Genomic DNA, 23,987 nt, shown 5'->3' with positions numbered 1-23,987 from the left:
TTCCATGAACAAAACCGGCAGGAAGGAAATAAGATTTCATTGCATTATTATCCAAGTATAACAAGCTACGACTTTTGATGCTAGGAATCTGTCTGTGCAGATTGTCTCTAAATAATAAACCAAATTTGAAATATGTCCTGTACTGGTTGGGTATACATTTATGATAATCTATACCAGGCAAGCTCATAGATGTACTATTACTCATCAGTCAGTGATAATTCAGATCATAGTTTTGGTTTAGTATTCAATAACTCATTTCAGTCAATTACTCAGTACATAATGATTAGTTTTTCGCATCCTTTCTGGTCCTGTAGTATCATGTAGTCCCATGACAGAATTCTGATGTTCTAGAAGTAGTGTTATTTTTTTAATGATAATAATAATAATAATAATAATAATAATAATAATAATAATAATAATAATAATAATTGCTTACACTTATATTGTGCTTTTCTGGACAGCCCACTCAAAGCGCTTTACAGGTAATGGGGACTCCCCTCCACCACCACCAATGTGCAGCATCCACCTGGATGATATAAACAATTTAATAGTAAATTGTTTATATCATATACCCATCCATTTTAGAATCGACAAATCTATACATCTTGGTTCATTTCAACAAGTCCTTCATGTGCAAGAGGAGCATGAAAAAGAACTGGCAGGCTCCTTGGTCCAGCCTACCCATCAAGCCATTCATCTTTTAATACATTGCAAAGCACTGCACAGACTCGACATCAGGTGGAGGAGAGGTGTGTCCTCTGCTGATGTCATTTGCTTGGCTGTAGGCACATCTAAAAAGGCACAACAGTTACTGTTGTTCTGGAGGCTAAGAGAGAGCCCTAGCCAACTAGTCCCAACCCTGCCTCCGGGTACACTGAGCAAATTATGCGCCACTATTTGAGAAATTCTGCTCACTGTTGGCTGGTTACAATACCCAGGTTGGGACTCACAAAGGCCTAGTTAAGAGACTCAGTAGCCCCATGGGGATTATTATTTCTGTTTTGTTTATATTACTTTATGATATGTGACCATATTTATATTAATCAATACGTTCACAGATTGAACGTGGAATGTGTTCGCAAAAATGTAATTGATTTTTTAATAACATAAAGCATAATGTAAGGGGTATTTTGGATATAGATTCCCGTTGAACCTCAAATGATCAAGTTGAAAATAAACACCCATGCTCTTTTTGATATAGTCAGGATATTTTGAGACAGAACAGGTTTTTAAAATTTTTAATATCCATAAATTGAAAAATATTAAGGTGATAAGAGGACACTTAATCTTTGTGTTAACTTAATCGGAATGTATATTATGTGTTTAATCATAGCAAAGCATTATACTAAAATCTGTCAGCTGTTTGTAATATTTGAAAAAGTAAAACTCAGTTTGATTTTTATTTCCACAGTTTTGTTTTGCTATTTCCTAAGTTAATTAACACTTGATCACTTTAATTTGCGCACACTCTCCCTTCATTAAGTTATACTGATTACTATATGTGCTACCTCTTTGGCTGATTTAACAAGTGGTACAGTAAGTGTTAATTATTGAATCAGGCTGAGCTTTTACACTTTGGGGACATTTTGTTTTACACAGGCAAAACTGTGAGAAACAATAATAATACAAAATGAAATATATATTTTAATTACTTAAAAGAATAACTTGTACATCAAGTAGTACAGCAGATATTAATTTGGCATTCAGTTTTTGATTTCAGCTAGTTAGTTCTTATATCATATGATAACAGTAAAGAACCATGCCTCAGCACTGTGTTGTTATAACTCTCACATAATAATAGGGCAACTTTATTTTGTTGAAGTCCTCCATGACTCATGGAGGACATGGTCTCCATGTCTATCCATGTTCCATCAGATAGATTCCACTCTGACACACATCTCATTTGTGCAGTACAGAGGCCTTCAGAGAGCCCTGCCCGCTCTATCAGGCCCATCTGCCTTGTTGACTGGGATATGGGGGTGGTGGCTGTGATTGCCAGTTGAAAAAACAAAGCATTATTGCTCATTTTTTCCTGCTTATTAGTTTGATTACATTTGCAAATCAAATCAATCCATCAGACGGTATAGAGCCGCGTCCGCAATTTGAAGGCCTAGTAATCTCCATCTAATAAGATGCAAATGTGTCACATCGGTAAGTAACCAATAAATCATCGGCATGTCTTCGGCAATCATTAAATATCAGAATGAACAGTCAATTTTTAGTATTTTCAATTTGCGATATGCTGCTGGAATATAAAGATAGATGGACGTAATTACACAAACCAAACTCTATTTCAACTCATTCCAGACAGCAAATTTAGTGGAAGGTATAACTGGCCTGTCATCACACTACATTATTTCTGGCGGTTCATGCAAAGTTCACAGACAAGCATGAAATGGCCATCGCCTCCCCCAGCCCCCAAAATAACAGTTCAGAAGGGCCATCCTTTCCATCAGGAAACAAGCAGCCAGGGAAATGGGATTGGATTTGAGCTGTCGGCCAGCTCTGAGGAATTATAACTCTTCACGCCACGCTGGAGGTAGGCAAGGCTTCAAGTTAAACAGGGATCCCTGACAAAAGCAAAATAACAAGTAGGCCGAATTGGACTTAACAAGTGGGCTTAATCGTCATGTATATTAATATCAATTTGGCCAAGGCTACATTGAAAGGCTCCGAGGTGTCCAGTGTGTTACTTATGAGTGAGGTGACTGGCTCAGAAATTAATGCTGTGCTCTTTGATTTTCAGACACCACTGGTGTTAAAGGGCATTTTCACTTCAGTTCTGTTAAAACAACTTTTAGATAACATGTAGGTGCTACATTTGATGACAAGTCTCATTTTAAGATTTAGCCTTTCTCCTCTTTCTGAAGTAAAGTCCTGCTTTTCATTTGAATCGATGTTGGGCATTATTAGGAAGTGGCCACTCACTAAATTTTGCCTGTGACCCCACTCTGGACTCCTTCTTGAAGCAATTTCCCTTGCTACCACCTTTGACCTGAAATGCCAAGCTGGGACATTTGTGGACCTACAGTATATAAGACAGGTCTACTGCATTACCTTAGTAATTAATCATTTTTGAATGGCAGTGGATGATGATGAAATTCTCTCAATGTACTGATACAACACTTTCAATACAGTATTAAATCTTCTGAAAAAAATACAGAGGAGAAATTGGTGAATCAGAGTCATTTGAGAAAGTCTGGGATAATGGACACTAGATAAAGTTCCACAAGTTAGGCGCTCTATCAGTCAGCAACTTATGAACATTAAATTGTGGACTAATGTCACAAGTCCTTACGACTCCCAAATTCAGACTGCAGGTGTCCCTTCCAAAAATGCACAAAAAATATCTTTATATGATGAAGTAAGGATGTCTCAACATCTTGTGCCTTCATAGAAACTGGCTCCTGCAGGGCTCTTTCCCACTTTCACTTTCACCGTTTTTGTCATGCCGATTGTTCTGTTTTACTGTAGACAAGACAGCACCTGTGTTTTTATTGCTGGTCACCTCTCATGCTTACAAAACATGGAAATCCAGGTGTGACCTTGGGTTTTCTCTCTATTCCATAATGTGTCATTATGTTATGCCTAGCAATCAAAATGAAAAAAAATGGTATCTTGGAATATAAGACACCTTTATGCTTTTTACACACCATTTTAAAGTATTTTCACCATTTGAAAGTATTTTTCACCAAGCTGAAAGTAGTTTTACCTTGAAAATATTGAAAAATATCAACATTGTCTGTTCACTTTTTTATTCATCAACTTTTTTATTTCTACCACCATAGAATATACGAAGACATGATACTAAATACTAATTTTTTCTTCGTGCTGCAATTTGACAATTAATTGATTAAGCTGTGGGCAGGGCAACTTGTGCCTGGTGAATGACAGGGGGCATTGGCTGGAAAGTCTTGGCTGACTTAAAACACACCGAACCCCAGTGGATTTAGGTCAATTATATATGGGCCCTTGGGAAGACTCACATTCAGATTATAACACTACCCAGATTCAGTTCAATTGGTTTCTAGAGTATATTGTCAGAACAGTGCTTTGAAATGAGACATTAGCTAGATTAATCGCTATTTCTGATGCCACAAAATATAACTACAATTTAAATGTAATTGTTTGTTTTCAGTGTTTTTATTCCTTAAAACCTGACTATGTTGTAACTGACATATTCACTCTAAAAATAAAACAATACATTTATTTGCTTATCCTAATTGCACTCTTGGGATGTGAACTCAAGAGAGATTTTTCTTCACTGTAGTGTGCTTAAGCAAAAAAAAAACAGCTAGGAGTTAACATTGAAACTTTAACAGAGCTTCAATATTTTCTACAATTTTGATTTGATTTTGGCCTTGTTTTTTGTTTAACTTGGCAAAGGCTTTATAGATACCAACAATAGCATTATGAAGTCTATAATATGTAACATATTAAATTTGTCACCTTTAATTCTCAGCATCATCTGATCTTTGCTCCATTTTCAGCATTGTTTTAGCTACACTTTACGATTCTGAAATTAACCATAGTTTTACTTAAACTGAATATTAAGAAGAGTTTGGCTTAACACTTTTAGATGCATTAAGTAATGCATCTCTCTGCTTGAAGAAATTGATTAGCAGACACCTGAGCTTGCTGAACTCCTCTTACCAGTACTCAGTGTGGGTGTTACATTCGACACCCTTGCAGTGAAGCACACAGGGATGCCCCAGTGCCTTACAGCACCAGCCAGACCTCTTTCAACTGTTCATTCTCTTTCCCCTTTTCATCCCACGCCATTGTGGTGGCATTTTTGCTGGGATTTATAGTTTATCTTTATCTGTTGCATCATCTGTGGGTAGCTATTATAGCTGCCTGGCCAGGTTATTGTTTGGGCCTGATAGATCTCTCTGTAGTTCATCAAAGGGAGCCGTGTGGCTCAAAAGCCATTGGGCCCTGCTGATGATGAAATACGAGCTATCAGCCTCAGTAATGGCTGTAAAATTTCATAATTACACGGCCTTTATTACATTGCATAATGACCCTGAAGCAGTATGGAACAATTAATTAAGATTTTCAGCCATAGCTTTTCCAGAAATTAAAAGGTGCTCATTGGTGTGAAATGGGGAAATGTCTTGTCTTAAAAGCATTAAGGCATGTTTAAGGGCTCTTCTCTTTCAATTTAAAGTGTGCTGCACTAATGGGAGGTTTGTTGTGGAGCATTTTAGTATTTTATTTAGTTTCAGTATATTTGGAAACTAATCTCACTAGAGATTAAATCACCATGGACCACAGTGATGTCCTTGCTTTCCCTTCTTCCTAGTTTTGTTCCATGTATACTGTATATTGTACAGTAAGTTCATTATTCACGAACAGAATATTACTGATTATTCCAATCTGGGGTTCTGTGAATTAAATATTTTAGTTTAAGAAAATTAGGTATTATCGTACACTAAAAAGAACTGCATATGATACTGCATAAAGATTAAGAGCTGTTCAGAGGATTTCATAATATAATCTGTAGGACTATTCCTACAAAGCAATATTTTAATCAGATTCCTTGCCAATGCTAATTATTTAATTCCAATAAAGGGTGTTCTTGGTCCTTTGCTTCAAGATAGAAGCACACATTCTGTAGCTTGTGTTCAGTAAATGAAATGTCATTTCTCGTAATAATATCACAGTAATACTAATGTTTCAAGTGCCTTTTCTCCCTCAAATACTCTGAGACTGGTGTTCCTTCCCTTTTATATAAAATTTGAGATTGACAATATACATAGCACGCTTATACTGTACACTGTACATACAGTAGATTCAAAAGCTGTATTATTGTTTCAGTAATAATATCCATGATATTGAGAGATATGTCTGTACATATATGATATAGTTGGGCTCATTTCTTTGATACTGAGGTGTACTGGATAAAATATGAGCAGCAGGTAAAAGCACTTTTGAAGGTGTGTGATTTTTGTAAATGAACAGTTCAGCTGGTATAAATTACATGTATACCAGTAGATTTTCATTACATTACAGATAGTTCTTTTTATATTTATTGATATGGTGACATGTTTTGAATCTCTTACGTTATATATTACCTTATAAAGAAAATCGTATATTTCCTTAGTTTCATTAAGCGGTTTATTTGCCATGTTGTTTTTTTTTGTTTTGTTGCTTCTTACATGCCTGCTTTTCCACAGTGCTTTGACTGTCTTGGAGAGCACTTATAAATAAACTTGTATAATAACATTTTCCACGACCCTACAATCACATGCCTTTTGTAGAGGAATGTGACTTGTTTGATAACGACTGGTCTGTGGCCCTCTGGGGAATACCTGGCAGCCTGGGTGCACATCACAAGACACACTCACCAGCACAAGCAGGCAAGCTCTTGTATACTGTGTACACAATGTTAATTCCCTGACTGGGAATTTTGCAAAACTGGTGTCATTCTTGCAAACACGAGCGGGGAAAAAAAAAGCCAGCATCTCAGGGTAAAAGAGAAAAAACACTGTAATCATTCCACGACATAAACCAAACAGGCTTTGCAGTGGGAACCACAATGTCATTCCCAAGCACCTCTCGCAGAGACGGCAACAGTGAAAATGACAAAGAGACTCTGGGAAGGGGTAATTAAAATGTAAATATTGATATTTTATTATTTGAAATTGCTTTCCAGTGCGGCTTTTAATATCACTCCATCTGTGCGGCTCTCTTAGGCGGTCACTTTAGTGCAGCCCTGGGACTGCAAGCAGCGGTTCAATCCCCCGTTATGTCAAAATGCTTGTTGCTGCTTAATTTTGATATCTAATTAAGTGGAAAAGTACAGTCCGTACAGTAATCCGTGGCATCTTAACCAGCTGCTTGGGTATATTTAGAATTAATCTCCACTACGAATCGGTTCTAATGTATGCAATTAAGAGTCTGCCGATTGCTAATTAGGTGTATTAGAATCAAGCAGTTCTTTCAGACTTTGTGATTAGTTGACGATCCTTTTTCCTAGGGCTAATGCATAGATTCTTGTAAGAAAAAAATGCAGTTTGTAAAATAAACATTATAATGCAGGAAGAAAAATACAGCTGAGTCTCTATGATAAGTGGCTAATGGATACCATCAGAAAGCCAATTTTGATTAATATAATTTTATTATATAAGCCTTTTAATATTTTCAGTGGGGTTCTCTGAATTTTTCTGCAAACATCCTATTTAGCTGTTCCACTCAAGTATTATCACTGAATATTCTTTTATTTATGTTTACAGTATTTCCTTACATACTATACCTGATCGCAAAATGTTCGAATGTGACCTTCTGATCATATGGTTGATATACAGTATTTACCTTTTCTGAAAGTTAAAAAATACCAGGCGTGTGATAAAGATTTGCCTCAGTTTAAAAAAACAGCTTTCCAAGGAAGAAGATATAGAAAAAAGAAAAGAAAACATTATTGTTTCAGAGACAGCTCTACAAATTAAGTGCAAGATAACCTGGCATTGGTAGACATTCCCCTGCTAAGAACCACTGACTTTTAACATTTATCCCATTTTATTGAGGTGCAAAAGGTCAAAGCTTCTCTTTAACACGCTTTGCGCTTTATTGTGTGGTATCTGGGTATGTCCTGTACTGCATGTGGCTTTCTCTGACAGGCGAATATTTGCTTAGCTGATAACCAGTGTCCTAAATGGATTGAGATGGCCACAGCAGTGTTAATGCATTTTTTTTTCTGCCTCTCACATCTGTGGCTCAGATTTTTCCGCCCTTGTTTCAGTGAGATGAAAGGCGCGCAGTGATAAAAGCAGAGGTCTGCTCAATCTGCTTGGTGGCACTTGTCATCAGTTCACTGTGCTTTCCCTCAGTGATCCTATTGGGAACTAGAGGTGAGAGCCAGCTGTAAACAAATACCAGCCAAGTTTTCTCCGTATTTTCATCTTTTTTTAACATTTCAAAAGATTTAAGTTCCTTTGGAAAGCAAGGAATTGTAAAAAGCCTGCTTTGGTAAATGAAAACCGACAAGTCCGTGCCACTCTTTCAAAAGTGTCTTTTCTTTTTTTTGTCTCCTGGTCCTATGCTGTCTGCAGCATGAAAGCCAGGGTTCAGAGCAGTGCTGTACTGTTTGCTGGTGAAGAATGTAGATAAACTAGTTCTTAAAACAATTGTATGTATCGTTTGCACAAAAGGAACTATTTTATACTGCATTGCTTTAATTTAAGGAAATTAGAAAAAAAAATCTATGCAAAACCTGCAATAAAATTCTGTTAATAGAACAAAGGAAGGTCAGTCTTGAAAATTTGCTTGAGGGGATTTTTTTATGAGAACATGAATAAGTATTCCCCTGCTTATTTTTCAAAATGCTCATTTGTTGCAATGAAGCAGTGTGAAATTTATTTTTATTTTAGTTGAATGACCAAACTTTGTTTTTCTTAGATATTTGAACAAGTAATACAATAGGTTTATTCCATGCTTAAAAGAGAAGAAAGAAAACACAACGTTTCGGCCGTGGAGCCTTCTTCAGGTGTGTCTCCCTCACACCTGAAGAAGGCTCCACGGCCGAAACATGTTTTCTTTCTTCTCTTTCCAGCATGGAATAAACCTATTACTTGTTTCTTTGCTGCCTACGCATGCTGACGCAGCTACCCACCTGAATTACTATCTTTGAATTTGTCAGGGAATTAAAATTATACTAAATGGATTAAAGAGTTGTGTAGTGGCATTGGTGCCTTGCAGTGCTGGGGTCTTGGGTTCAATTCCGGACCTGGGGTGCTTACTGTGTGGAGTCTGCATGGTATCCTTGTGTTTTGCGTTGGTTTCCTCTAAGTGCTCTGTTTTTCCTCCCACATTTGAAAGACATGCTGGTAGGTTAATTGGCTTCTGAGAAAATTGGCCCTGGTGTGAATTTTTGCGACTGTTGCTCGTTGGAACAGTCTCCGTCTCCCTCACAGTCCTGTATTGGATAAAGAACCTAGATGGATTGATATTAATAATAATGCACTGTATACTAATTTGAGGAATTCAAATTATATTCACTTTTCTCTTTTTTGACTAGATTTAGTATTGAGTATTGGGCCAAACTGGAGCCACCATTCAGCTTGTCTTGGTTTTTCATCTGCAGTGCACAACATTGCTCGGCAAAAGGAGATGGAGCGAATGCATAGCTGATCACAGGGATATCCTGCGATCACTTGCAGCAAGTTTCAAATGTGATTGCGTGATATTATTGGGACTACCATAATTCATTCTAAAACCATGTCAGCTGATTTAAAGGGTCAGAGCTTTAAAGCCTCAGATCTTATGTTGTGTCATATTTTCTGTAGTTATTGTTAGTAGTAGATCACATAAATATTTTAGAAATTAAATATAGTATAAGTGAAGCATGGCTTATTTTTATTTTATGTGCGTATGTGTAAACCAAGTAAACCAAAGGTAAAGAGTGTGATTTTCTGCTTTGGGGAAACTGTTTATCCAGTTCATTTGCTGTAAAACTTATTTTACCATCTATAATTATACATTTTAGTTTTTTCAAAGTTATCATCCTACTTGATGTAAAGAAAAAACAGAATACTACTTAAGACCTGTAGTAGTAGGATAACCATCGCTCCACCACAGAAAACACACCAGACCAAGAGTCTTAACAACTAGTGCGCTAAGGTAAAGGCATCCTGAGGCACTGGCTCCTGAGGGCCTGGCCCAGTGAAGTAAATGTGTAGTCAAAATAAATTTATAACAGGTTGGGCAGGAGACAGAGGAATGATGGCACAGAGCTAGAAGCACTTCATACTGAACAGGACTGCCCAGTAGGGGTTAATATCGCATGGCTGCACCGCAGCCTCTTTCTGTCAGCATTCAGCACCAGAGACAAACATTTATTCTTTCTGAAATGAAAGTGTATTTTTGAAGACTAGCCGTCAGATATATTTTTTGAGCGTGCCCTTCACACTTTCAAATGCTTAGCCTTTTTTGTAAGTTGACTGCAAAGTGCATTGGTTGATTAAAAAAAGGGGGAAAAAAGGCAGGAGGTACTTGACAAGTGCCCATGGCGATTGCATCAACTACAGGCATGTGGATGAGCAGAGCGCAGGGGCTGTACTGAATTTATGCTGCCTTTCAGGCTGTCTCCTGGCTAAAAGAGTTAAATGGGGGGTAGCAGAGCTGGCAGACAGGATCAGATAATACTTGTGTATCATCTGTATGAGTAAGTCTTGTTGGTATTAGGGTGGCTAGAAAAAAAGGCAGAAAACAACAGTGGTTTAAGTGGCAGTGAAGTTATGTGATATTCATGATTGTTTGGTTTAATCATTCTGAAACAGCTGCATTTAATAGTCCAAATGTACATTATAATGTGCATCATATACAGGCATCTACATAATAATTGCCAAATCTATTTTTTAATGGGAGGCTGCATTGAAACATTAATTAATTCTGTGCAGTTTTAAATAAAGATAGACCTTATTGCCAGGCCATCTGATATGATTTGATTCTTTAGATCACTTTAACTGCACATTCAGGAGATGTGAAATGTAATTAAGGTCAAGATAGTTTAGATTTTTTGTAAGGAAATAACACAGACAAAAAAAGGCTGTAATGCAACTTTAAAGTTTCCATGCACGTAAATGTCAATAGAGTACCTTCTCCATCATCAGCACTAAATTCGCATTGATGCCTCCTTTCTTCTCCGTATCGATCCCTCCATGAGAACGTAGATTTGTATCTGTTAATTAATGCGTCCTGAAACAGCGTTTGTATTAATCAGGCAGATAAGAAAAATTGGATGCCTGCACTCGCATGACAACCGTAAAAGCACTGGCCCTGATAAAATCATTGATGGACCTCAATAAAAAAAAGTTCCTCCTTCCACTCAATAAACTAATCATCCTGCTTTTAATTATTCGGTGGAAAGATGTGTGGAGATTGGGGAATGTGTAAATCTAATTATTTACTAACAGCGGTGTCTAGGAGGGGAGAATAGGCCTGTCACAGGAAGGTGCTGCAGGCTATATACTCCGTCCATCTGGCGCTCCTGAGAGACTGCCTCTCTCACTTCTTTTCTCCATTCTTCCCCCTATTGCCTTTGTTTCTTTCACATTTTCTATTGAATGTACCTTTTCTCTCCTTCCTTTGTGTTTCTTCTTTTTTCATTCACCATTCTCATCTTAAAGCCCCTAATTTCTTCAGTGTAAAAAAGATTACTAGAGCTATCTAGACTTCCATATCCCTTCATTTTTTCATACAGTAATAAAACAATTGCACTTCCTGTCTTCAATTGCAGTGATAACAATATGGCATTTCTGCCATGCCAGAACTTTTGTATATCTCGATCACAATCCTGTGGAAAAAAAACACTAACAAACAGAATCATATTTTTTGTAAATCCCTTTTTGCAATTCCATAGGGTCTTCCTTCCTTCTTTAAAGATACTCATATCTTACCTCACATCTTCCTTTCAAACTCAATCAGACCAGTCCCTTTTGATTGTGATGAAGTGTGAGAAAAAATCTTATTTTTAGTGCTGCCCATTAACTTTGCAGATATCCTTACAAAAATGTAACAGTCTTGTTTTAAAGACCCCCTTAAGAAATTCTTGACTAATCCCTTTTGATGATTTTATTAAGTACTAGTGGTGGGCTCTGCCAACTGGCACTCTGTTGAGTTTTACCAGCAGGCCAGAAAAATCACCAACTGCTCAGCACTGTTCAACTGCTCCTAATGAGATCAGAGATGTTAACAGTTTGGGATAATAAATTAGCAGTTGTTATAAACAATAGCCTGAAACGTATACATAATGAGCAGCTTGCCATTAGTGATCAAGTCAGAAAGAGATAAAAATGAACTGTTTCAGCAGTGCAGCCTCCCTCAGATGGGCTTCTCAACAGATGTTGCTAAATATCTCCTTATTCCCTCAATGCTGGGATTATGTGTTACTGTCATCATCTAAAATTCCTTGTCTGTGGTAAGGACTGCCATTCACTAACAAGTTTAATGTGCCAGGAAGCTTAGATAAAATTGCTATACAGTACATATAACTAACAAATGCCTCAATGAGGAACATCATTCTTCAACTAAAAGCAGCAATGCTTTACTAAGAAACCTAATGAACACAGCCAGTGTTTTTTTTTCATTAATGTAATTTTAATGTTTCACTGCCTAGTAAAATCACACAAATCAACGTCATCACTTAAGACTTCAAAAGCACTTTTTAGTTACATTCTATGATCTATAAATTGTCTGCATAATAAAAATCATTCGTTTTAATTAATTACATTTCTAAATAACTACATCAAAAAATATTTAGGGTTTTGAATATTTTCAGGACTATATGATACTCTATTAAAAATGCTTAAATGAATTTAGACTTTACTCTTATAAGATATCATTTTAATCCCCCCTTTAAAAAAAACAGTCTATCTCCTTGCCTTCTCACTCTTACTTTAGCTCAGTATAATAAAACTGTAAATTATGGATCTTGAGTATGCTGTTTTTTCCAAAAACATCTTCTTTGGAAATAAAAAACAGAATCCACACTGGCAATTAGTCTTTCAGCTCGTGTGATGCTTAGAATTGATTCCAGACGTGTGCTGGGGAAGATAAGGAATTCCCTAGTAGAAGAAGCCTCCTGGCTTCAAATTCTGGAGGAGACTACTGCCCCTAGAAACACTTGAAAAGCAGCTGCACCATCACAACTGCAGCTTTGCTATAGATAATGGCATCAGAATTTCAATGCCCAAATCATGGCGAACATCCCTTTGGTGCCTTCAAAGAATTGGTTAATACCCAGCTGAACAGGACGTCAGTGGGCAAGAAGCTATCATGTATAGACATAACCATTGATTAGAAAGCTTATAGTGTGTGCTGGAATTGAGTTTGGTACACATGCTCAAAAAGCCTTTGAATGAAACTTCGCAGGAAGTAACAGCACAAATAAACATGTCATATATGGACATACATTTCTAAATATATATGAGTGCCAGTGCTTTCCTGAAAAGCCCTCATACATAAGCTTGTATTATTATTATCATCATCATTATCTAATACATAAAGTCCTCTTATATAATGTGAAGGTTATTATATTTTTAATTTAAAAATGCAATTGTACATCACAGTTACATAATATACAGTATGTGAGTAAGGCTTGCAAATATATTATAAAGCATGTATTTCCTTATTACATTTTAAAATTAAAGCTATTTCGACGGGAAATGCCACAAGCAATTATAAATTTGGCTATCCTTTGGTGTTGTATGTTGCGATCAACAGTGGTGTTTCAATCCCTACCACCTTTGTAAAAAAATGAAAGCTATGCATTTTTGATCGGAGACAAAATGTTTTTAACCTCTTTGCCTGGCCATAATTGTCTGAGGGAATCTGTTCTAGGCTGATGTACAGTATCTGTCTGGTTAAATAAAGAAAAATGTTGGTCCTCAGTGTAACTACAATTCCTGTTTCCTCTGTGTCTGTGGGCAGGCTTCTCCACTCTGTCCTTGGCAGACCAGATGAGCCTTCTGCAGAGCGCCTGGATGGAGATTCTCATTCTGCGTGTGGTGTACCGCTCCCTGTCCTTTGAGGACAAGCTGGTCTATGCTGAAGACTACATCATGGATGAAGACCAGTCCAAACTGGCCGGCCTTCTCGACCTCAACAATGCCATCCTGCAGCTGGTAAAGAAATACAAGAGCATGAAGCTGGAGAAGGAAGAGTTTGTCACCCTCAAAGCTATAGCGCTTGCTAATTCAGGTTGGCAGATTTGCGTGACTGTTGGCACATTTTTTTCATGCCATCTTCTCTGTTTTTTGAGAAACTTTTCCTGTGTTGGCTTCTCCTGAGAGCACAAAAAAAAACACACACTAACCCTTTGAGTGAAGGCCAATTAATGAAACTGAAGAGAAGCTTTTATCTTTTAAATAGCACCGGATTTAAAATATAACCAGATTTGATCTGTTTTTTGTTACTTTCACAATTGGCCCATTTTGAATTACTTTTCTTTCTTATGTCAGCAACAACTTTGCAAGACAAAAAGTGGTTCTGCAGAATCAGAAGTTCTAATTGTTTTCAGAAAGTATTTCTTTACTTGATTTTGTGAAAAATACAGCATCTGTGACTTTAAGACATTATACATTATATGCTATTGGTGTAAAAAGAATACGCTCTCAAATAGTATGCCAGCACAGAAGGAGTTAAATATTCTCTGAAAGAACTTTTCTTCCCCATTTGAGTCTAAAGTGCTGAAACAGTAGAGAACAAAATGATCAGTAGAATGATTTGTGCCCTCCCATGCCCCCTTTCCCTCACTCCCTTCTTCTTTGCATCTATCAAAAGCTTTATTGTGGTCCCTTTTAGCATTTGCATAATGTTCACCTTAGATCCCTCTTTAATAAGGTGCCGATCATTAGGCACCTGGATGTCAATAACAGGCTCTGATGTTGTATACCATTGACAGTCACACCGAGGCCCTCCATCTCCTTTTGTTTTGACCCTATCTTTGAACTTTATCTTGGTTGCTGGCCAGTAGTTTTCCCTTTAATTACAAGAAGGAAACTGTCAATAAAATCTGTTAAATGGGACGCAATGAGCGGCTTGAATGGGCGGGCGGCTATTTGTTCAAATTCTACAGCGTTCAAGGTATTGACAGTTTGTTTTCTGGGGCCATATGTGACGATCAATCTCAGGCTGGGCTCAGCCACGCTGAAAAATGAAAAACCAGATTGCTTTTGCTTGCTTGCGGATGACAGCTCCCTATTTGGCCAGCCCGGCTGAGATGAGCCCTTCTGCCCATACTGCACCCCCGAGAGCCAGAGCGCGTGACTCTTTTGAGAAATTCTTTTTTAATTGATTTTGTAATTAACAGTTCATCTCTTATATTGATGTGCGCATTCCCAGACTGATGGGAGGGAAATTGTTTTGAACAATAAATGTTGCACTTTCTTATTATTTTCAACTGAAAGCATGTGCTGCTTTTACTACAGATGTAACTGTGAACACATTGCAGTGCTTTCTTTATTTTTCATTACAGTTCCTCAGCGTTTTGTCATTGTAATATGTGTATGCTAATCAGCTGCCTGTTGGATTTGGTTATTAGGTTATATTTGTTTACAGTGGCTGTTTTCAAGAAATGCTTTGCTTATTCTACATAATTGCTTTATATCTTAATAATAGCATTGATTTAACATTGGCTTTTTCTAAAACATTGAGAACATTCAGTATTTCTGAGGCTGGTCATTTCAAGTATACAGTATGTGTCATATGAAGCCTTCAATGAAATCTTGAACTTATGAACTGTTTTAAAAAAACAGAGCATGGACAGAAGTTTTTCATAACTGAAGCTTTTAGTATAACTCCAAATCATTGTCCAAGGGACAGTTTTTATATCCAGAAAAGGTTTTTTAAAAGTTATTTTTATTTGTATTCAATACAATAAAGGAAGACTCACTTTATCTCCCAGTAAGTGTTGTTATATAGTGTACAGTTTTGGTTAGTTCACAGACATCTTGGAATTACATATACAGTATAAGCTAATACTGTATACAGTAGTTTTTTAGGTGCTTTACTGCATGTGCTCTAGTTCTGTTTTTACCCACTTTACTCATTTCCATATTTATTTCATTAAATAACCTTCAGAATGATAAAGCTAAGGATAACAGGAACACTCGTTATTATGTATTGCAATTAGGTTTTTCATTTAACTAATTGATATTAATATTCAGATATATTTATGATGCCTGGGGTGCTATATCTGAGGAGTTTGTATGTTTCTCCGTGTTTGCATGGGTTTCCTCTGCTGTCCACCCACAGTCCAAAGACATACTGGTAGGTTAATTGGTTTCTGCGCAAATTGACTCCGGTGTGAGTGTGTGCATATTTGTCAGTTTGAGTCTATGTGTCCCATCGAGGATGTATCCTGCCTAGCGCCCATTGCTTGCTGGGATAGGCTCCAGCTCTCCTGCAGCCCTGTATTGGATAAAGTGGTTATAAAAAGGATGGATGTATTTATAAGTTCCACATTCGTACAGACCTATTTTATGTATATGTAATTAAGAGATCCCATTCAAGAACCAGCTGGCCTGTGAAAAGACTAATATGATACAACATGAATCTGTTCAATAAAAACATATTTATGTTTTAATGTTTTATGTCTGCAACATTTAACGTCAGAGTAGCGTCACAACATCAAAACAAAGAGGTCTATGCAGTGAAATAGGACACAAAGTATGAAGTAGTGCTTCCGATTTTGCAATACAAACAGCTCTATAGATTTCTTCTATCCTGTCATCTTATTTCACAATTTTTTTGTGACTCCCTCCGGGGTTTGTTTGTTCTATCATGTCACAGACTTTTCGTTTCTTTAGGGCCCATTTTGGCAGTTTTTCTCAGTAGTCATTCTGAATCGCGCAATGTGTGAGTTCAAAGGTTTGCCACTGAGAAACCTTAGAGTGGTTTGAGAGGAAGCTTTATTCAGACACGTCATGCAGAGATAGGAAAGAGATAGGAAATTCTGCAGCACTGCAGAGGGAGGGATACAAACCTATTTTTTGTTATTTAAGTCATGAATAAAACAATGACAAGGATGTAGGCACAGAGACACCACTCACAACAACAACAAAAACATTAGCATTTTGAAGGGCAGTATCATTAATTAATTCCCTTGGTACTAATCCTTTGCATTAATGACAGTAAACCTCAAGAAACATGGGAAAGCGTGCTTCACATGTAATGCATATCAGAAAGATTCGGTAGGATTTTTATTGAGATGGCCGCATTAATAAGTAAATAAACCCAGACCCTCACATCCACAAAATATGACATGTATAAACTTACATAAATGTTGGGGAAGCTGTTATAATTAGAATGCATTTTGTTCGTGAATCTTGTTTTTATTATTTTGAGCTGAGATCTGTCTTTTGAGGGACACTGAAGATTTGAACTTTTTGTTTTATACTTCTAATTATTAAATTTAATTTTCTTCTTATTAAATTCTTCCTATTACAAGCTGCAAGATTTTGCATTTTTCATAATTTATTTGCTTCAGTATTAGCTGTTAGATTTTCTTCATTAATATTTATGGATTTATAGATGTGCATAAAAACATTGTGGTACAGTAGGTAAGGTGCTATACTGTATGTGCTTGTGTACAAGCTGTGCTTGTATGGTTCTTATAGAGGCATATATCTTTTCTGAATGCCAGGCTTCGCTCCAGTTGTTCTGTGGAGTCTTCTTCTTTCCAGAACATCCATTGCATGCTTGCTACAGTATCTGATGCATTATATGCTAAATTTTCATTGCTGCATGCAATATATTGCATGCTTTCCTTGGCATTTGGATAAAATAAACCTGGGAAAAAACAGGGGTGCTGCTATGTCTGTGCTTTGCTAAAAAAATCTTTGTTATCAATAAAATTAACCCAATGGTTTAAACAGATTGCAATTAGACATATATTTTGGAGTAATTAGTCACCACTTTTGTTTTTTTGTTACACTGCCATGAAACGACTTAAATATCCACTTTCCCTAGTATATCTAAATCTGACTTGCATACACAAAAATATGCTTAGTTCCTGTAACAATCTAATTCTCTACTGTAACTGTAGAGCCACTGAATAAGCAGTATCAGATTAAACAAATTATTATAATATTCAGTCCAATAAACAAAAATTAGGAGGTTTTCTCATTCTTTTTGACATCATTCTGTCCTTAAAGTAATCATTATGTGCGACATGATGTTAACTGTTTCTGTTACTGAGATTTTAAACCATCAGTGCGATTTTCAGAATATGGTAATCATTTATTTGAAAATACTTAGTGAAACAGAAATATACATGATTTAAAAACATCTGTCATTAAACATGCAAGCAACACCAGTTGTATGTCCTTCCTATTACCGAAACACTTTATATGATATTAATAATAATAATAATAATAATAATAATAATAATAATAATAATAATAATAATAATAATTGCTTACACTTTTCTGGACACTCCACTCAAAGCGCTTTACAGGTAATGGGGACTCCCCTCCACCACCATTATCATAGTACAGAGGTAGCATCTGGGGAACGTCATCATTTTTTATTTTAATTTTTTTGTACTTTTTAGTTAATTGATCATTTTCCCAAAATAAAATTTCTCTGAAAATATTGTAATATACTGTACACCTTTATTTCACCTACATTTCCTCTTTTCCACTTTCAGCAGCTGTAGTTTTAATTCCAGCGTTTTCTACGATATATGGCTAGTACAATTCTAAATTAGCAAAACTCTTACGTACATTTTAGATGCTTTATGCTTTTCATTGACAGACTATGTGTTGAAGTGATATGTAATATCTGCAAGCACTTATAATTTATGCTAATAATTCTACAGTGACAAACATATAATAAGGCTTGTCCCTATAACTAAGCAGCATTTACAGGACTTCACTCTGGATTGTAGTGAGTGTTTTGTATTGGCCTGTATAGTGTTACTGGTAAAAGGAAAAGTGTGGTGTTCTCTAGAAAAAATACATTAAAACAGCAAACCTGTGTGTTACTGAAGTTTTTTGGTTTATGAAAATAATGTTTTGAAGCTTGAAAATAAACTCAAAGCATGCCTGTTACCAATTTTCCTAAATGCACCTTGTTAATGATTGAAATGCAAATGCATGATTTTTATGTTTCTTAACATTGTGTCCACTGTATCCAGTATGTATACTGCACCTCTAATTACAACCAATTTCTACTGGGTAACACAATAAGCAATCTGATTGCTTTTGTTCAATATGATTCTTGATGTGCACATTCACACTAAAGATATCCTTTGTTTTTAGAAGTGTTTCATTCAGTCAGGACCAAAATGTAGGCTACAGTTAGTAAAGGGTCCCAATGAATTGCATATTTTGTAAAAGGTTTGATTGGTAGCTTTTTGGCCTATGATTTAAAAAGAAATTCTAGTTTGAGTCACATAAGTTGGTCGTCACTGGAGTTTACCTATTTTAACCAGTTTAATTTGTATCAATCCCCTGAGTTGTAGATGCCATGTATTGTATATGTTTCTGTTTTTCAAACACCACCAGCAATATCATATTTAAATGTTTAAAATAACATTAACTAACTAATTTGTTTATTTCCAACTGTTGCCATTCTTTGTTTTTCTCTTGTCCCATTGTGCATGTCCTGAAACATGGTCTATATAGGTTTTTGCCCCAATATATAAATGTCACATTGGATTCACTCCAAGAGTGAAATGAAACACTCAGGACTTTAGGGCTGATGTGAGCTGTCTGTAGCCACATGACTTACTTTTCCTGCAATTTAACTGGCACAGAAATATACTGTGTAAAGTGTAAAGAGTTAATGTAAAAAAATCACTTTTTAAAATGGAAGTATACTGGAAAAAGTAAAAAAAAAACTTTCCTCAGTAATTGAATGAGACTCCATAATTGCTTGCAGCTGAGTAGGACAGGGAATACCAGTTTTTAAAATGTAGGGCAAATCTGTAGTTAATTACGATACATGGTTTCTCTTGTCTTAGTTTTATCAACACAAGCTCACATTTAACAATACTGTTCAATACATTGTAAAGGTTGTGCTATATTTACATCAAGTTCATTATGTTATTTACATTAAGATAAATATTATGTTAATATTTTTGTGATATGTGAAATCATTTAATTTCATCATTTTATAAGGGGATATGGCTTACACAGTGGCTGAGGACACCAGACTTTGATCTTGTATAAAACCAGTGTGGACCCAGCATATATTTAACCTTCACAAGGTTAATCATAAAATCAGAATTTAAGCTTACAACAGATCCAACAGATCAACATTTTGAAGGAATTTGAATCTGAAAAGATTTGCTGCCTGTCCTTCCATGGAAGAAACAGAAGGCGCTGACTTCTCTTTGTTTTGTTTTGTTTTTATTGGTTTGTTTCAGACTCAATGCACATAGAAGATGTGGAGGCTGTCCAGAAGCTCCAGGATGTCTTGCATGAAGCCCTTCAGGATTATGAGGCCGGTCAACACGCTGAAGATCCTCGCCGGGCTGGCAAGCTCCTTATGACTCTTCCCCTCCTACGTCAGACCTCCACCAAGGCAGTGCAGCATTTCTACAGCATCAAACAGGACGGCAAGGTGCCCATGCACAAACTCTTTCTGGAACTGCTGGAGGCCAAGGTCTGACTCTTTGACCTCGATGGCTCTCCCCCGCTTTCCACGCACAGGAGTGCGGGCTAGGCCTGTGCCGCAGCTCAAGAAAAGGGGAAACCGACAGAGACGAGGAAAGAGCACGAGGGACCTTGTGTTTTAAGTTTAAAGAATAATAATAATGATGATATAAACAACAATAATACTTACTATAATAATAATTCATAATAATTACTCAAAAAGACTGCACTGATTATTTAGCAGTAAGACTGTGAACCAGCTTTCAACTCTTTCTTCTGACTTTCTAATGCAGTTTTGTGCTGTCAAACCTTTTTTTCATAAAGAATTCTCTAACTGAAGAGAGGAGGAAGCCAAGCCCTGCCAAAGGAAGGAAATCCATTCAATGGATGCCAGTGAACTTCAGATTATGTGTAATGTCCCCTGTAACAAAAGGAATCAAAGTGAACAATTTCTCCTTGCAGTACAGTCCAACATGGTGCATTGACTGAATACAGTATTAGGTTTCATAGGAGCAGTCTGTTAATTAGGTGGCTGAGAGAAGGTTTGGAGCTACTGCTTCTTATCATTGCATTTTCCATCTAGATCAGTTACAGCCATTTGATTCCTTAATTGTTTTTGTTAAAGTCTTCCAAATGATTCTTAGTTTTTTGTGATTTTATTGTAACCTTTTCAGGGAATAGTTGAAGCTTTAGTCACTCATGCAATATGAAAACACAACGTACTGCATTTTTTATAGATAATTTGTTATTGATTTATTTTTTTGTTGTTGTTGTTTCTATTGGTGTGGATTAAGCAATGAGGATCGATAATGAAGGTCAATATATATAAATATATAATAAAACTTTTAAGAAAGATTTTTTAATGATATTTTGTTGATAATTAATTTAGATTTTTTTGTACCAGCTTTACCACTTTCAGCCATTTTATTGTGTGAACTTTTACCTTCTTCAAGCAATAGTTATTAAAAAAGGGAAGGTGCATATTAACATGTATGCAATTTATGTTGTGTGCCAGTCTTAGCTGAGGAAGCTATTTTTTCCCCTTAATACATGCTCAAGATCTTCTTTCTGTGATTGCAGTCCACTGTTAGATTACACCTACAGCATACTGATGATATCCAATGACTCTAAAGTCGAATCTAACTGATGACAATGGATACTTACCAATAATATATCTGACAGACTACTTCTTGGCTGTCTTCAAAAAACATAACATGAATACCATTAATGGCAATAAAGTGAATGACAGATTCAAAGAAATGACAAGGCTGCTAACCAAATATACTACACTGAATTTTTCAAAGCTGTCATGATCCTAGTTTTTTTTCTTATTTAAAACTAGGAACCATTCAGGATCAAGACTGTTACAGGGTGTAATCTAATAAAAAAAAAAAATAGGCAGATTCTATCCCCAAAACTAAACTAAAAACAGTTGAAAAGCTCAATAATCATTAAAGAATAATCTCACCTACCGGGATCAATATATCAGTATTAGTAAAGGTTCCCTTAACTTTCAAACCGTTCTGAATAATTGTGCACATATTGTAAATTAAAGATTATAAACCTTACCTAAGAACATTTATTTCGACAAAAAAAAAGAAATATTGTAGTTCAGCTTTTCAATGTTCCACGTTTGCTGTGCTTTTCTAAACCTCATTTTTCTTTTTTTTGTCCCTCTTTTTCTTTGCATTCAAAGGTTGTCTTGTTCTTCTTGTGGTGTTTAAGAGTTCTCGTGTTGTATGCTTTTATAGACACAGGGTAGAATTAGAGACAATATTGGATGTACCATTCCTCAGGAGACTTCAGTAGTGTACTATACCTTACTGGTTTTAAGGCTCTTCCTAGTAACTTCTAGATCAAACAGATCCAAAATAAATAACTCAATCTATTGACATATAAATCAATAATAATTATTTAAAAGACAAAAAATGAAAAAGGGATACATTTGTGTAACAGTTTCTTGTAGAATAATAATGTATATCTTAGGTTATTAAACAAATGAAGAATTTGAGTACTTCAGAACATTAGCTAATGTAAACTTTTTAAAAGAAATGCTGTAAATACTGCCTTCCATTCTGATCATCTCAGTTGTTGTTATATTAACTTTGCTCTGTTGTTGCAAAAAAATGAAAAAAATAAAAGTAAAAAATGGTGTAAGCACCAGTTTCCAAACCTACCGCTTTAACTTTGTGTGAATTAAAAACAAAAAGATGTTGAAGTTTTTTTTCTTTTTTTTTTTAGTCTTGTTCTATAAATACTGTGTATCTATCATTAGCTATACAAAACTATATTATAGATTGTGGTTTCTCTGTAGAGAGGTGACCGTACTGTGATTCTAGACTTAATAATCATTCATAGAACTCATGAGATGGTCAATAACTTGAAGTTTATAGCTGTGATAAACTCAGACGTTGGCACTTCCATTTAAATACACACACAACTCCTGGGAGTAAGGTGCTGTTTTCCTTTTGGGATTTGTGTTTTGTTTCATTATACCACTGATATATACAGGACATAAATGGTATGAAAGATTCTAGAAACAGTCTCTTACTGGGAAATTAAGCTGAACTGGTGTCAGTTAAAGGCAGTTAATGAGGTTACTTTCAGGCTTCCAGAGGTATTTAATCAAACTTGATTACTTTGTGTGTCCCAAAAACAGTAGTATTGTATCCTTGAGGTGATACATATGATTAAACTTCAACTATTGCATGTTGATGTCAGTTATAGTTTACCACTATTAGGTATAAGAAATGTTCATAAGCAAATCAGATTAAAAATTAAATAACAGCTGGCATCCAACACTATCAGTTTCAGCTTAAATCCTACTGAGAATGTTTTGCTGTGTCTTTAATACCTTTCAAGGATATTTAATATAGGAAAAGTGTGTTATTTAGCCATACCAACTTTAATTATTTTATTTTTTTTCTTATTTAAAGCAATATGACTGTGCAACACACAGAAGTTGCACTTGTGTTTGAATTAGATCAAAATGCTGTATTTATTGGACTATTTTGCATTTAAATGATAGGAATAAAAATATAAAAATGTACAAACAACTGCTATTTTTCTTATAGAAGAGATTATGGGTGTCGGTGGTTGTATTTAAATTATTTATGCATCAGTGTATACCTGCCTATTAATTAAATGATTTATGGCAGTCTTACATGCAAAATTGAAAAATGTTTTAAAAGCTTGAAATAAAAAAAAATCCAGGAGTTGCTGAAACAACCTGTAGTGAGAACCATGTCTGTAGTTCTAGATGTGCTTCACATCTGTAAAACGATTAACTGTATATTTTTGTGATGTGTATCATAAAGTGTGCTCCAACAATATGTCCATTTGTGTAAATGTATTTATTTTACATTGTATATATTGTTCAATGCAAAAAGAGAGACCTATGATTCTGTAACTATGATCAGTTCAGATGTGTAACTCCAATTATGCCTTTCAGGACGATGGTAGAGCAATATTAAACAAGCTTCCAGTTTTGACGAATCTTTCTGTGATCTGTTATTTTCCTTAGTTACTGATGCTTTTGAGCGCCAGGTCTTGTTATTCTTTGTGAGGAAGCACTAGGAAATCTGTCAGAAGAACTTTGCTTGCTTTTCATTCCATCTGGAATCCTCAGTTGTTTAACTTCATAATTAAATGCACTATTAGATTACAGACATAGTTTTTAAATTGTTTTCAGGTCCTTAAGAAGTTGTCGACTTCAAGCTGACATTTTAGAAGAAATTTGTGAACCCTGGTTTAACAGTGAAAAATAATTAAAAGGAGCCAATGAAGCAAAGTATTAATTGTAATTGTATTTTAACTAGGAGCTCTTTTGGAATAAAAATCAGAAAATATCGGGGTGTGCAGTTTTAGAATATTACCTGGTCTAAA

At 35.7% G+C, this 23,987-nt stretch overlaps 1 protein-coding gene across 14 annotated transcripts in view; it reads left to right on the top strand.

Annotated features, from left to right (window-relative positions):
* The window catches only part of esrrga (estrogen-related receptor gamma a), a 248,828-nt gene extending 225,231 nt beyond the window's left edge, over window positions 1–23,597 (top strand). For 13 of the 14 annotated variants that reach the window (XM_069180143.1, XM_069180121.1, XM_069180145.1 and 10 more), the window contains 2 exons: window positions 13,432–13,701; window positions 19,874–23,597. In XM_069180143.1, coding sequence (XP_069036244.1) covers window positions 13,432–13,701; window positions 19,874–20,118 — 515 coding nt within the window. In that variant the 3' untranslated portion in view covers window positions 20,119–23,597. The remainder of the gene's footprint in view (window positions 1–13,431; window positions 13,702–19,873) is intronic. The other variant, XM_069180136.1, reaches the window with a different exon arrangement.
* Window positions 23,598–23,987: the final 390 nt, after the last annotated feature.

Source organism: Lepisosteus oculatus, chromosome 2, assembly GCF_040954835.1.
Source record: "Lepisosteus oculatus isolate fLepOcu1 chromosome 2, fLepOcu1.hap2, whole genome shotgun sequence".
NCBI lineage: Eukaryota > Metazoa > Chordata > Actinopteri > Semionotiformes > Lepisosteidae > Lepisosteus > Lepisosteus oculatus.
Note: the sequence above shows the minus strand (reverse complement) of the source record. Positions and strands in the feature narration are given on the sequence as shown.